Source organism: Mytilus edulis, chromosome 12, assembly GCF_963676685.1.
Source record: "Mytilus edulis chromosome 12, xbMytEdul2.2, whole genome shotgun sequence".
In the NCBI taxonomy this organism is placed as follows: domain Eukaryota; kingdom Metazoa; phylum Mollusca; class Bivalvia; order Mytilida; family Mytilidae; genus Mytilus; species Mytilus edulis.
In genome coordinates, this window is record NC_092355.1 from 29,325,437 (window position 1) to 29,342,808 (window position 17,372).

The 17,372-nt window shown below is 32.3% G+C and overlaps 1 protein-coding gene across 1 annotated transcript; it reads right to left on the bottom strand.

Annotated features, from left to right (window-relative positions):
- Nucleotides 1-2,095: 2,095 nt before the first annotated feature.
- LOC139497562 (uncharacterized) lies at nt 2,096-2,425 on the bottom strand. Its single transcript, XM_071285793.1, has one exon. The coding sequence runs from the start codon at nt 2,423-2,425 to the stop codon at nt 2,096-2,098; it is 330 nt and encodes a 109-aa protein (XP_071141894.1).
- Nucleotides 2,426-17,372: the final 14,947 nt, after the last annotated feature.

Below are 17,372 nucleotides of genomic sequence, written 5' to 3' on the forward strand. Positions count from 1 at the left end.
TCAAACAAGAACAAGTAATCAATTAGATTTTCCAAAATTCGGAATAATTAATAATGTATATGTGTTCATTATTCAAAAAATCTCAACAATTAGAGCACGCATTAATTCCTGAATACAGTAGATAATGATAACTGAAATGTTATCTTTGTCATAATATCATGTATATGGTGTTATAACACTTATGAAAAAGGTGAAATCACAAAAATACTGAACTCCGATGAAAATTCAAAACGAAAATTCCCTGATCAAATGGCATAATCAAAAGCTCAAACACATCAGACGAATGAATAACACAACACATAACTGACAACTGTCTACTGAAAATTATCATGAAGAATAAATAAAGTGATCAAAGGTGTTAAATAGTTTTCTTAATTTCAGTTATCTATTGTGTCGTTGACCTGTACGGGAATTGTTGTCAGGTTTCTATCACCAGCGGAAATACCTTATAACTCTGTCTTTTATCCAATTGTATATACAAGATATGTCGTACAAAATTTTTTTAAATAAAGGCAATGCTTGGCAGAAAACACACAAGAAACAATTTAAGGGTTACGGATTCTTTATTTCGAAGTAAGTATATCGTCATCCAAAATAACACCCTGTAATAATAATCAATATATTAATGAATGTAATATAATTAATGAATTATATAAAAACTTAAAAAATTATGTTAAAAATAATGATCAAGGAAACTATTTGCTTTCCCAAGCATTTCAATAATAACAGAATAGTATATAATGTCATTAAGTCGGAAACAGTGATCTTTAATTCTATTGTCTCATGAATACATCTTACTACCAATTCTATTCATAATACGTATGTCTGTGCGTTAGTACTCTTAAATACCGAATTGAAATAAGCATATATATATAAACAACATATATATGCAAAGCAAGAACAAACAAAGCATTTAACATTTTATAAAGCAGACAATACAATATGGAAAACGCACGTAGATTTAACATATTAACGTAACCTACCTCACAGGTATTTTTGAAGGATGAAATACAATATTCATATCAGATCAGTTTGGTGCCAAGATGGTGCATCATGAATATGGTAGATAGCTGCAGTACACATATTAAATTCATAACTAATCTAATCTGCATATTAAAATGAGACAGTTAATATCTTTATCAATTTATGACTTTATTTGATATCTGAAGTTATTATTAAACATTTATTCTATAAGAATCAATAGCTGAATCCAATTTATCGTCGTTTAGCTGTTTTATATAATTTACCGTTTTTAACCATAAAAGCATAATTATTAAAGAGATTTTAAGTTCTTTTAACATTTCTATCATTACACTTACATATTACATCTACACAGCATTTAAACATACATTTATTTACAAACATTCATATATCATGCATACGTATATTTATAAGTATAGATAATTAAAATATTATCATAAGAGGAATAACTGACCTTAGATATATAAAAAACCAAACTCCAGACAAAATATAATAGTACAATCTTCTAAATATACAACATGGTGTCCATCACACAATGTTACCATTTAAGAATTGAATGCTTCTTTTTGTATCTTCATACAAAGTGTACTTCGGTCAACGCGTTTGCACCCCTTTGAAATTACAAAAAAAAACATTCAATACTTATAATTACATTTGTTAGCTAGGATCATGAAAACACGAACTTCATCATTTTTTATTTTTTTATTAAATTCACCTGTGCACATTATTGTGGGACCTCGTGTTTTCATGAATGGTACGTTTTATTGTGTTATGAAATTGCTTTAGGAATAACACGTGATGTGCAGTTAGCCAATCAGAATAATGTATTATAATGAAACATACATCTAATGTTAGTATATAAAAATATAAACTTCCCGCCAAAGAATTGATAACTAACCAAAAACCAATTCCTTGGTTGCCTGAACCACTGTTATTTTCTGTTGCGTACTAGCACGTGGGCTTAATGATGGTCTCTGTTTGATAGAAATACATGAATGTCTTTATTTGGCCGATCCAATACAACATCTTCCAACTTGTGTCTGCCATCGACATTAACGAGATTCACCAACACACGGTCACCCTTCTGTTTAGAGGCTCCTCTGACTCGCAGATATTATGGTTGTGGTTTCTTGGATGCAGAGGCAAGTCTATCACGTAGATCTTGCATGTACTTTGTGGATGGCATCTTTATATCTTTGTGAAATCCAAAAGCTAAATCAGTCGGTAGACGTGGCTGTCGTCCAAACAAGAGGAAATGCGGTGCAACTCCTGTTGATTCGGGACGAATGCAGTTGTAGACGTGAACCATGGGTGCAACGTAAGCTTTCCAGTAAGACTTCTGCTGTCGGTCTAATGTATCAAGCATCCCCATCAAGGTGTGATTAAACCTCTCTGTCATACCATTTCCCATAGGATGGTACGGCGTTGTTTTGGATTTCTTCATCCCAGTCTAGCTACATTAATAACTTTGCTTTCAAAATTTGCTCCTCTGTCAGAGAGGATACGTAGTACCATTCCATAGTCAACGATGTCGTTGTCAACGAGTGCTTGGGCAGTAGGTCCAGCCGTATGGTTCGGCCTTGGTATAGCCTGGTCGTACTAGAGAAGTGGTCAATGATGATAAGTACATCTTCGTATCCTCCTTCAGAACGCTCAAATTTCAAGAAAACTAGCTCTAGTGGACATCTGGTAATAATGCTGACCATGGGTGCAACTTGACTGCTAGCTGGTGTTTTCCTTTTTGAAACATCTACTGCATTGGCCTATTCAATCATCAACTACCTTGTCCGTTCCTGGCTAGTAGAGTCTGTGCCTCAAGAACGATCTTTACAGATGGTAATATCAGCTAATCACTCATCACCACGTCTCTGTATAATACGCCATCTTTGAAATAAGGTGTTGGAACTGTCACAAAAGTAGAGATGATCCGACATCTGTGTTGTAAGTTCCCTTCATTCTCTTACATATCTCAAAAACGGTACGATGCTAGCTATGAATGTATGGTTTGTGCTTGTTTCCAATCAATTATATCTTCATCTTAATATGCATCTTCATCATCATCTGATTGCACAACATCTGGGTTAACAGCTAAACTCTCGATGAATGGGTTCGGAAGCTGTGAGATGCAGATAGCCTGCGTGTATGGAATCTATCAATATGAGTTCTCTATTATCGAAATCTGTACTTTGTGCATCCTGAATTCGGCTGAGTCCATCTGCTTCCAATTTATTTTTCCAGGTCGGTTCAAGATGTTGAAGTTGGAGTCTGCAAGGCTGTTCAGTCATCTGTGAGCGGTTGCATTTAGTTTAGCTGTGGTCAACACATATGTCATGTGGTTGTTGTCTGTCAAAACTGTAAAGTTGCTGCCTAAGAGGTAATCCCTGAACTTCTCACAAACAGATCTCTTCAAAGCGAGGAATTCCAATGTGTGTGGTAGATATCTCTTCACAGGCTTTGTTAAACTTCTGCTTGCGTAGCAGACAAATTTCAAATGTTCTCCCTGCTTATGGTATAATACAGCTCCCAGTGCAAATCCTGATGCTTTTGTATGTAGCTCGTATGGAAGATTGCTTATGGCGTATTCAGGAATAGGTGCTGACACAAGCCGTTCCTTTAGTGTTTCAAACGCTTTTCTTTGGTCTTGATCCCAGTGAAATGGCTTCTGTTCGTGTTTCTTTACGTTCTTCTTTATTGGATTCGGCATCAATTCTTTAAGTGGCTTACTTATTTTGCTGAAGTGTCGAATGAAGCGACGATAGTATCCGACGAATATAAGAGAAAACATTTTTTTAAGAATACGTTTTTTTAAGTACTAGTATACGACAGTATTTTAGATTTTGTTTTGTTTGATTTTTTTTTAGCTTTTGATTATTATGATAGTGCTTGGAGTTTAAGAATTTTTGATAAATTTACTTTTTATCACACCCTTAATTCAATTACTTCGACTGAATAATCACACTCTATAAGAGTAATTTTTTCAAAACCTACAGATAAGTGTGGTTATAACTTCCCAACCTCCAGCCCGTAATTCTTCAGAGTTATGCTCTGAAAATATACAAGTAATATGTGTCTGAGCGAGAACTTCTCTGAGTTTATTACTTTAAGAAAAAAAAATATAGGTAGGAGCATCTGACCTTTTTAGTCTTTTATGTTATTTACATTTTGGGTCGTTTATACGAGATATTTTATAAATATCATTTATCGGAGTTTTGTTTGACGTCTTTCTTCGCCGAAATAGTATAATTTATGGCTAGACTTCAGACTAGAGCAGACCAGAGCAAGTTTTCAGTTTAAATAAGAAGTTTGCGAAAAACAAATTTAAGTTAACTTCATCATGTGTATTGCCTGATACTTTAAAAAGCGATAACGTAAAAACTTTATCAGCAGTCATAAAACTGGTCCTAGTAATAAACTCTTTTCATGGTTAACATTGTAAACTTGACAAATCAGAACCATAATACAACCTGTCACAAGTTAAGGTTAAATCTCTCAATATGTTTACTCGTGAAGTATTTTGCTCTACGCTTTATGAACGTTTCCATCTGTGGTACAAGTATTCATATCAAATAATCAATAGACGTAATTGCTTGACATCCCCATGGATCTTATAACACACGCCATCTTCTTCCTTGTGTAATGTAAATTTGTAAACTGAAATGACTATATAATTTCTTGATTAAATACTATATATGTGTGTGCAAATATTTGATACAGATTTTGATGGTTGTTAACGTCATCTTCGTGAATAGTTTGTTTAATAATCTTTTGAGAGGTGGTCACTTTGCACATTCACTTTGTCATATTTTGCGCTTTATGTATTCCTAATATTATAATTAAATCAACCCATATGGTCTCATGTGATGAGTTGACTATAGAGCAATCATACGACATCTTTTTTTATATTTAACCTCGTATTAGACAGAAAACTTACCTAAACACAACAGTAAAAAAATAAAACACATTTTACCAGTTCCAGTCAAAGACGCTAAACTGAGTGACTTATCTAGCCGATCCTAAGATCAAATCAAAATCACCAATTTATCTTAAGGTTGTATCAGTTTGATATGACCTGTCAGATGGATAGTCATCAATAATAATTTTCTAGGTTCAATATGTACGTCCTATTCTATAATTGTCTATAAAAGTCTGTTACTAGGCGAAAGATGTTGTAGATTAATATTTAAGAACATTAATTTCAATCAAGTTTATAACTCTATGTATTTGTTATATCAAGGAAGGACGTAGTTGTACACTTTCAAAAACGTATGAGCTTCGTTTTAAATAACTTTAGCTCAAACTACGAAAATTGAAAATCATGAAGTACTTTCACAGTGATATATCTGGCATCAGTTATGTTTTATTCAAAAACTAACAGTATACTAGGTAATAGACCTAGCTGCAGCTTGCCTCAGGGTAAGGAATATCTCGCTGTGTTGAATACTCTTTTAACTGTTATTTGCTCTTTGTTTTTTGTTTTTTTTTACATAATCTTCATTTCAATTCTCAATTCTTAATTTTAACGGGTAATTACCTTCAGATCTGCAATTACTACAATAGAAATGCATCATATCTCAACCCAAAAATAAATATTTTTTCAATCGTTAACTAAAATGAGTTTTATATAAGCATGGTTAGATTATAAAAAAATATTCATGGGTAGTAAGAAAAATACACAGAATTACCTATTATAGGCTAAAAAAAATTAAGCTTTTGTTATTGCGTCTTTAATGCGTCATGCTCTTGCTCATTCTGTTGTCGTTAGATTGTTATTGTTATTGTAATTGGTTCTCAATTCAGTCCAATAGCATAAATACACAAACCAAATTGCAAAACAAAAACGATACAAAAAAAGGAAAAAAAACACTTTTAATTTTCGAATGCAGAAGGCCGAAAATATTTATCGTCTTCCTCCCCTTTTGTATTAAAAAGCAAATAGTGTTTTAAGCTTGGACTTTGGGTCTTTCGCGACTTCCATAAGCGCCTATGCAATGGTTCGCTCATTGCTGATTCAAATGAAATATTCGAACAAAGTTGATTCTTTTTTAATAATCATGAAATATAATAATTTTATTGATCGTGACACATGTGGGACAGGACCTTCCTACCCATCAATAGCACCTGCGATCACACCCAAGTTTTTGGTGGGGTTGTTGCTGCTTATTTTTTATTGTTCTGTATTGTGTTTTGTAAACTATTGCATGTTTGTCTTTTTCTTTTGTAGCACTGGCGTTGTCAGTTTCTTTCTGATTTAAGAGTTTGAATGTCCCTCTGGTATTTTTCGCCCCTTTTGACACCACGTATGTTGGTCACTATGCAATAAGTAGTGTTGCTTAATATACTTATGTTATCTTAGTTTTTTAACTAAGCATTTATATTTTTTAATTGCGCTTTGTTATCCATGAACTGAGCGTGGGTATTTTCAATTATCAGTTGGTAAATAGGCTTTTATGTCATGAATGTAGTGTTGCTAAGGAGAGTTTTACATATCTTAATGCAGAATTGTACTGCTATTGTGTTTTTGGTTTTTTTTTATTTCCCAGCAGACTTCAAGTGCCAATTTATGTGCATTTTATTAAAGAAAACAAGATTGTATACTTTCAGCCTCAGTTTGTTGCTATGCGAAAAAGATGGTTGCCATGGTGATTTTATGCATATTTTTATACGTAATTGACTACGCTTTTGTGTGACAATTGTTTGTCAGTACAAATATAATCATATGTGTATTATTTTTTTTTATAATATTGACCCCTATAAGGTGACGAGATTTGTAGTTTTTGTACAAAATTGCTTCCAAAACAACATAATGTTTAGTAGGTGCCACCAATATAATTAAAAATGTTTACCCAAATTAATTTTTTCTTTGAATTATATTATAGTCACTTATTTTTGGCAGTACCACATTTCATATTACTTACATCTGGATTTTTCTTACAATTTTTACTCAAAAACTGTTTGTTTTTTAGTAAAATTTAGAAAACTGGTAACGTTTGATTTTCCTGTTACCATAGCCACAATAAATAAATAAAAATTGTAGCTGCGATTTTTTTTTTTTAACTTTTAAGGTTAAACTATTAAAACATTTACTTGCAGTGACCACTATTATTTATTCTGATATTATATTTCATGTAAGAATATCCTGTGTTTTTACGAAAAATAGTGTTTCTCTGGGAACCGTTATTTGACTGCCAAAAAGTTTTTTTCTTCTTTCAAATGATTGTTATAATTTTTAATTTTATAAGCCTAAGAAGTTCATTATTAAGGTTTTGTGTTGGGCTTTTTTCACTTTCCACTTGAAGCCCCATGCTTATTGGCACAGCCTCTTAAGATGCATGATTGACAAAGATTTTTAGTTGTCCAGTTTTTCTCTCCCGTCATCCAGCTTCCTCTGCCTGACCACCACGAAATAGTCAATACTGCTGGAAGTGCCGTTTAACACAAATCAATCAATCATCTGCATTGACCGTTTGAATAGATTCGAGGTCAGCTCGAATAGTTGCAAGGTTAAACAAATAATCGAGACTGGACAGTATTGCCAATTCAGAAACTCACAGTTCATATTACGTTTTCAAATGAAACTTACTGTGAAAAAAATACAGTAATTCATACATTTTTTCGCATTTTTATAAATGATCCATTATCTACAGTGTAACCAAAAACAAATGTCGTTCTTGACCACTTCATGTTTTGATAGATATGAAATATTAATATTCATATTTGTTATGAAAATCATGAATCGAAATATTATTTAACAATAACGTATACCGTGGTAGTCATTCAAAATTTTACAATATTTGAATGGATTATCAATAAAAGTTTACAGCGCTATAATAAGTATAATACATTGTTTCAGGCAACATAATGTGTAAACGCAACAGTAGTATACCGCTGTTCGAAATTCGTCAATCGATTGAGAAGAAAAACAAATCAAGGTTACAAATTAAAACCGGGGGAAACAAATAAAATATAAGAGGAGAACCACGACACAACAGAAACACAACACTCAAACGCAACACATACAGGAACGAACTATATTTCAACAATGGCAATTTTCCTGCCTTAGTGAAGGAAATTCTAAGAAAAAAAGTGGTGGGTTGAACCTGGTTTTGTTGCTAGCCAAACCTCCCGCTTTTATGGCAATCATAAATATAACATTAAAATGACAACATTACATAACAGGAAACAATACAAATAAATATATATATATGTAGGACTCTAAAGTGCGATGGCACTCTAAAGTGCGATGGTCAAGCTAAAGTGCGATGGTGTATCACGCTAAAGTGCAATGGACCAAAAAGGGTAATTTTAAAGGGCTTAAAAACGGGATGTTAATACATTTTCTTTTTTGGAAAAGCTAGTATGCTAAGGTTTTATAATATAAGTATTTAATAGGCTTTATATTTAACGGTAGGCTTAAGTGATTATTTCTAAATTTAAAGACCAACCAAGTAAAAAGTGTTAATGGTAACTTAGGTGTCACAAAATACTATGTTTCCTGATACTATGATATTTTTTTTTAATTCGGGCGTATCAAATATTTAGATTATTGGCGTAACTTGCCGTTCACACAGTCCATTACTAATGTGAACATCTCCCTTAAGAGTCGTCATTGTAAATTACAAATACAAAATTCGTTCATTGTGTAACATTTATTTGTTTAATTCTTAATTCACATGAGAGAGAAATGCAATGTTTTCCGAGCTTTCTCCTTTTTCGAGTACAAAATACAGGTTGAATTTTCCTACAATGTACAAACTAATGATTAGCGGACAATTTATGTGTTACGCATGAAAACAAGGACCTTTATTTTACCGACTTTAATTTTCAATAAAATCGACAATATTTTAACGACGACCGCAAAGTAAACTGCAACATAAACAATGCTTTCGATGTATCTGTTAGCTTCATAAAGAAACACGATACAGGATACTTATGCGTATACTTTCATATCTGTAAAGTAAAATGGTCGACTGCATAACAAAAGTTCATCTTCCAGTACCCGAAAAAAACTACATTTGCCTCAGCCGACAAAGCACGGTTAGGTTTAAATTAAATAAGTCATGACCATTTGGTTTAAAGTTGTTAATCAAATATTCTACATTTATAGTTCGGCATCTTCATTTTTGTGTTTGTATAAACGACAGATCACGTCATAATCCACAGTACGTTCATTACGTCTATACTTTCGAGGACCATCGCTCTTTAGCGTGTTTAGGCATCGCACTTTAGCGAAGACCATCGCACTTTAGCGTGACCATCGTACTTTAGCGTCCCAATCGCACTTTAGAGTCCTCCATATATATATATATACGGATATAAGTAAAAAAAGTAATTATTCAAATGCATACGCAAGTGTGTTAATTCATTTTGATGAAGAAGAAAAATACATTGAAAAACAGAAATACAATATATGCACAGAAACGTGCAAAAGTTTATAAAATAAAACAAAATAACATAAAAGGTCTATAATAAAATACATCTTTACTAGTGTTTTTTACATTATGATCAGGATAAAAATCAAGAAACGAAATTCAATCATGGTAAGTTAATCAGAAGTACATTATACCGGAAACGGAAATCTTAAGAATTTCTCCTCAAACATAGCTTTTTTAATTTTTGATAGAAGATCAAGCGTTCACAAATACTGCTTTTAAAAGACTTGCTGGAATAGCTCTACTGCTTCGAGGGTACTAACTGACGCACCTTCCTCTGTTGGCGATGATAAGGAAGTACATAAATAAACGTTGTATGCGATGCACTTTTAAATTAAAAATAATTATCAAAGAAAACTTTGATATACAAGACACGTGTTTCGGTGGCACAGACAAATAAAACGTTAAAATGTGCATTGGAAATAGTGAATATTGTTTGGTGCATGAAGGATAGTTCATGATTTAAAGACTTTCGTGTGTTTTATAAAAGATGCACGTTAAAGCGTTTCCAGAATTGTAGGATGGATTTAAAGGTGCAAGTTGTGTTCTATTCAAATTTCTAAGGGGAGTGATTGTGTGTGGTGTATAGCGTTTTGGCAAGTATCAATAACTGCACTTCAATATTTTTAAACAATACAAGAGAAACACCATGACTATTTATACAATAATGTTGTGTTTAACATTGAATATGCGAAAATAGTAGCCAGTGTGAAAGACAATAGTGCACGAACCGAACGGGAGTGCACTATTGTTTCTCACCCTGGCTTCTAGTTTCAAAAGTCAATATTAAACACAACATTAATATCATTATTATACTGACTGTTTGATATTTCAAATAGTGCTATTTGTGTATTTCTATGTAGAAAGATGCTTATTAGAAGGAAAAGAATATAAATCATTATTGAGTAGTTAAACAAGTCGAATTCTGCTTAAGCAGGTGCTAGAGGTTGTCTTAAACTCGCTATTAGGTTTATATATTTTGCTCATTTTTGAAGGCATGAACTCATTTTGACTTCGTGATGAAGAAGTACCAAAATCATCGTGTCATAGCTTTGATTGCCCTGTATTGTTTTGGATTTTGTCTAATCAAGGGTTTACTCTATACCTATTCCATTTCATTCTCATTAACATTTTCCATATAACTTACAAAAAAAAACATTGTTGTGATCATAACTGTTTATCTTTAGCAAATGACTTCTAAAGTATTCAATCAATTTTGGCTTCAACAGCAGCAAACAGGAGTTAACAAAGAAACTACAGTATTTTAAAGTCTCTTAAAATGTCAGAAAAAATTAAAAGCATATCTACTAGTTTCCCCTTATTGTTCAATTGTAATAGGTAATTAATTGTCTAAAAAAATCCAACCCACTTGTCTGTCAAAGTAACAACGCTCCGCCTTTGCACGTGAAATTGAAAATGAGTGACGAAACAATTAAACGTCTGTCGCGAGAGCAAGGCATACTATTTTCGCATAGTGCAGTTAAAGCTATATATTATGTGTTTATCAAACTATGCAAAAATAGAACAATTTTACTAAAGGAAGACATTCGTACAGGAAGTATAATAATTAGTAATACATACTTTATCGTGCTCAGTTTATAAATCGAATAATTTAAGAATTTTTTACACAAATTCGTCCTGTACTGACTGCATAAATGTATCGTTTGCAATGCAGAAGAAAACAAATCGAAGTTGTATAAGAACCAAACATGCATAAAATCCAAGAGAGAAACCAGTTGTGGTGACATACGATACTACTACAACTTTCTTGACTTTTCGGCGACATTGCTTGCTAAATAAAGGTTTAGATCGAGATGGTGATGCATTTGGATTCTCAGGAACAGTTTCAGGCTGTGATATTTCTTGGTTAACTGTCGGTTGTTGTATTACGGAAATAGGAATTGGTTGTTGAATCATGGGCAATGGAATTGGTTGGTGTATTATTGGTACAAAGATTGGTTGTTGTATAACGGGCACAAAAAAGATGCTGTTGTATAATTGACAGGGGAATATGCTGTTGTATAATTGGCATGGGAATAGGCTGTTGTACTATGGGCAAATGCATTGGTTGGTTCTCATCAACAGATAAAGGTCGTGTTAGCTCATGTCTCATAGCAGGCACTGGTAGCTGGGAGTGAATTTCTGGTATTGGGACGGAATGAATGGCTATAGTGTGGACCTTTGTATTACAGCATGTACACATTAACTACTCTTCTTTTGATGGATGAAGATAGTTAGGAAAACATCTTAACTTGCAGAATTGACAATCACTTTCACATGCCAGACAGTGTGTGCATCTACATTCAAACACGTCTGTCCTTAATGGTTTTAGTTTGGATGGAAAACATCTACATACGCAACATGCAAATGATTGTTCACAAGCCATCCGTTCTTTTAGTGTACATGTACAATAATCATCTTCTCCAAGAAGGGAAGGAAAACACCGTACTATGCAACAAAGGCAATTTTGTTTGCATTTCAAGCATTCTCCACAAATACATTCTAACTATTCTACATTCGGAGGGTTTTGATGTTTTGGAAAACATCGAAGTATAACACATTTACAGGGCAGTTGACATGACAAGCATTTTGCACATGTATAAGTACAAATATTAGAATGGGATGGCGATTGGTACTTTGGGAAGCATCTGCAAATAAAACATTTCAAGTGTGAAGTGCAGGACAAACATTCTTGACACCTACAAGTACACATATCACTTTTAGGTGGATTCAAAAGTGTTGGGAAAAACTTCAGTAGACAACACCGACAATTACTCTCACAATGCATGCAATCACCGCATTTACTTTCAATAACATCATTCTTAGGCGTCGGTAAATATGTAGGAAAACATCGGCATATACAACATTTACAAAACTGTTTGCAAGAAAGACACTTTTTACAAGTGCAGTCACATGCCTTTTTGTACTGTTCTTCAAAACGCGAAGGAAAACATCTAATGGTACAACATTTGCAGGATTTTTCACAATTGAATGTGTTTCTTGATCTGAAATGAAGAAATAATCGCTTTAAATAAATTAACATTCATTGGATTTTTCTTGTCAGAAATAAAGGGTAACATCCCGATTAACATGCGTCCGATCGTATTGTGATCTTAAATCCGAAGGCCATGCATATATTCGGAGTATGCAATGATAAAAAAAACTTTGCATAAAAAACTCTTTTATGAGTTTGGATGCGACCTGTAGCCATCCTAAATGGCTGTTTGCATATAAAATATCCTCTATTTATAGTTTCAGATTAACTAGCTTTTCAAGCATCAAAAGTAAACCCTTCGCATAATTAACTTCTTTTGTTTTTATGATAAATTTTTAAATAGGTCACTTGAAATTCCGCAAAATACCAACGAAGTCAGTTCTAGACGTGTAAAATACAACTAAAGAAACTTAAGTGTTACTAAAATGAATATTAAAGAAAAACAAAAATTCAAATTAATTACCGGGTAAATGTCCACGATAACTGAACAGTTCTGTCTCACACATCTTTATCAAACTCACCTTAGCTCTTAAATGACATTGGCCGCTATATGGTGTATACACATGTTATTGATTTCATTATGAAAATGAAAATAAACGTTTCATTCTCCATTTTTAAATATATTTTTCATCTCCATTTTTGATTAATCAATATTTTTTTTGCTTTGCTTATTTCGTCATGTCATTTGCTATCTGATATTCGGTGACAGTCTTGAAACTGTTTCATAAAATTTTACACACATATTGTCTAAATGATGAAAACGTAATCAATAACGTGACGTCTTTTTCATATTGGTGGTTTAAACAATGATATTATTGTGTGTAAAACAGTTATTTCTAGCTGGATATGTTTGCAAGAAAATATTTAAAAGGATTGTGTACATTATAGTTTGACAGAAAACAGGTAGCTAGTTAAAAAGTAGCATTCTTGTAGAAGATTCATTTTTGAACCTGGATTCTTTGGAATAAGATGCAATACCTGCCTCACCAGTGTCTTATTTGTGAAATTGAATGCCGATATATACTGAGTAGAATTTTAAAATTCCGTAATCAAGAGGTTTGTTTAAGATAATAATAACTGTAATGATTCTATACGCCAGAAACGCTTTCCTTTTCGACAATAAATGTCCCACCAGTGATACTAGAAAACATAATTTGTTATAAATCAACAACTGGTTTTGAAATGAAAAACTGAAACAATTAAATAAAAGAGTATAACCATTCACGAGGAAAGTCATAAAATTAACAAGAAAATCTGTGTCCATAATAGTAATCTGTTGGTTTGTCTTTTGTGCTTTTAAAGAGAACTATGTGTACTATTTAAATCTTATTAAAAGCTCTGTTTGTGTTTTTCGATCTTTATTTTTTCTATGATGTGTTTTGATAATTGATTGTCTTTTGGTCGCTTTTCTTTTCTTGTTAGGCATTGTCGGTTGGGTTTTTACTTTTCAGTTTGAATATGCCTGTGGTCTTTTTCTTCAAAAATGATTTTGAAACGAAAATTTACCAATGAAATGCGTTCAAAAAATATAGACACATCAAAAGAACAAATAGGGAAATAAAAATGATCTATCAAGAATAATATTTAAATCCAACGATAAACCCGATTTTGAATATTTCAATGATCAGCAATAATTTGTATTTATCTTTTCCGGACGTTTAGCAAAAAGAACACCAAGTGCAATGTATTCAGATTTTACCGAGCACTGACTAATTATCTTGTTGTGTTTGTCATGGCTTGTTATAATGAGACGGTAGGTCAAAAATAGTGATGCACCCGATATTTTGTCTTGACAAACAATCATGAAGAACGCTCAAATCAAATTTTAAAGCCAAAATTATATCTGAACTTATTAATGTATGAAAAGCTTCATTACAAGAAGGGGCCTAAAAGAATAGCCGAATTCTTCATTAGTTTACTTGAATTTCTTCAATGAGGCATATATGCAGAGAGGGTCAATCAATTTACAGTCGTAATAGTGCATAAAATACTGTTGTTTTTAAATTATTACCTCTTTTGACCATTATGTGGTTGCTTCAAGTACACAGTGCAGCATCTTCAACTTCCGACAAAGCGGCAACAAAGCTTTAAAAGAAACACTAGTCCGTTCAATGCAATCAGAATTATGGAAATACTAATGGAACAGTCGAGCTTACAAACACCATAAAATCCCATGATAAACAATATTTGCATTACTTCGATAACCAACGATGGGAAAATTTCCAAATATTTATGAATAAGTCTTTCGTTGAGATTTTTGTCCCGCGGCATCCTCAATTCGTGATAAAATTGATAAATTATGTTTACTATTTGCAATCCTGAAAAGACTGTTCCAATAACAGACACAATGAGGAAAATGACTTGAATACTTTCTCCATAGTTTTCGCATTCTACAGTATAGTTTATCTTTTTATAATCTCTTTCTATGTTTATAGAATAATTTCCTGAATTATTCATTTCTGAATACTCTATCCAATCTAATGTCAAATCCATAACAATAAGTATAGTGGAGATGATATGCTTTGTCAAATTGAATAGTGTTCTTCTTTTCAAATATGGCTCTTTCTTTTCAATATCTTCCGATGTCTTTATAGATATTTCGGAATCACGTCTTTCATTTTGGGACTTTCGTCTATGTGTTAGAATAATTCTTTATTAGACTGCTTGGAAACTAATGTTCCCGAAGAATGCCGAGCATCTACCATAATTTCATCGCATTCTGTTTCCATTTCTTTAGGACTTTGCACATTTATAATCGAGCAAAATATAGCAAGTATGTTTTTAAATTAACAGAAACATGTGTCTGTACAACACCCCTCCCCCAAAAAAAAACATACACACACACACATGCACACACGGATAAAGCATTGTAAACAATGATGCATGCACCGTCGAAATAGTAATTCCTATTTCCTTTTGTACGTTACAACATAATCTACCTCAGAACAGAAAGTTCAAAACCACTCAAACTTTGAAATTAAATCCACTTTTGAAATTGATTTATTGTGATAAAATTATGCGTTTTATAAATTAAATTGCAATATTTATTTATACTTGAATTAAATTGAGACAGAACGAGAATAATTATCAATTTGTAGGTTCATAACGTTACTATTTATTATGTGTCACAGAACCAATTTAAACTATGATTTATCAGCTTGATAAATTTATATTCAGTTTAATTGCATTATGCATTGTAAAATAATCAATTAAAACCGTGCAATGGGAACATCGTTGTTAAGTCAAATATATCAAAGTCTAAGCGCATTTGGTGTTGTTTTTTGGGTTGGTTTTTTTTTTGCTGATAAATGCCTACCCCAATGTTTTCCTTGAAATTCAGCGGGTTTTTTTTTTTGTGTTTTTTTTAATGCTGGCTTTTCAATCATGTTATCAATCCGTGAAATATTAAATAAAATATTTTTTTATTTTTTGTATTTATATACAGCCTCACGAGCTTTCCTGATTTGTTTGCAAAAAAATATAAAAAGTAATGTATATAAATTATTTTACTTTGTGTTCATCGTGAAACGATCATTCATGTCCCGTTCATAAATGTACATTCTGTCCTCCGTTTTATGAATGCATATGTATATAACGTGCATTGTATGTTTAAAACTCCCCAGAAAATATATAGCGCTAAAATTTAGGGAGTGTTGACAAAAACATAGAACACTGTCATTGACCTGAACTGTTAACATAATTATGTCTAGAATAATTTTTATATTTCATTTTAACCAATCGTAATAATCCACAAAAAAAAATGTGTAGGCCAACAAATTCCAAAAAAAAGTTTACATTAACCAAGTAGTGAAATATACAGGGAAAGGTTTGGACACCCGCTTACATGTTAAAACCCTTATTTAATATGTGCCTGTTCCAAGTCAGGAGCCTGTAATTACGTGGGTGATGTGTATTGCTGTTTATTTGACTTATGAATGGTTTGTTTATTGTTATTTACAATTCTTATATTGTTCTGTTGCACCACTGTCCCAGGATTAGGTAAGGATTGTTAGTCCAATCGCATAGTTAACCCTCTGTGTGGATGTGCCTGACAAATGTCAGTAGCCTGTAACTCAGTGGATGTCGTAAATTGCATGTAACATGTTTGCTCGTCGTTCATTATTTTGTACTTATTATGCTGCTACTTTTCTTGTCTAAATTGTTTGAATTGATCTGCATTTTTCATTTCAGGGTCTTTAATAGCTGACTATGCGGTATGAGATTTCCTTATACTTTTTGGCTGTACGTACGGTTACCTATAGTTGTTAATTTTATTGTCATTTGGTCTTTTGTACAGAGTTATATCATTGGCAATAATACCACATTCTGTGGGTCTGTGCTGAATATAGATGTATCATAAATGTTTTATAAGGCGTACGAAGTACGTCATGTTAAGATATACAATATTAAAAGATTTCTTAATTTTTTTTTCTTTGAAACCAAGTTTACATGAAATTTGTTTTCTGATAAAATGTCTAGCATTCAAACAAGAATGACAAGTTATGTCATATTCTGCTTTGAAAATATGTAATAATTTCAAAAATGTAAATTAAGAAATTAGATTCTTAGACTATCTTCTGAACGGGAAATAATATGTATAAAATAAAACTTAGAATGGAAACGGGTTATGTATTGAAGAGACAATTATCTGACAAAAAAATGACAAATGTCACACGTCAACCACTTAAATAACAAAACAACGGCTATATATATTTATTTATACTAGTAATTATATCTAGCATTACTATTATTGTTTTCTTTGACTTATGTCCATATGCTATCATTATATATGTGATAAAGGTGCCCGATAAAAGTTAAAATAACGTATTCATATTCATATTCGTATTTATACTTGTATTATAAATTGCCTACAGCTTTTCTGTTAGCAGTGACATTTAGTTTAATCATTCGGAAATTGGATAACACAACGACAAAGTAAAACACAAGTTGGAAACATAAGTAACATG

What these genes read in the sequence shown, in the direction of transcription:
- LOC139497562 (XM_071285793.1), bottom strand. Translation starts at nt 2,425, where the DNA reads ATGAAGAAATCCAAAACAACGCCGTACCATCCTATGGGAAATGGTATG.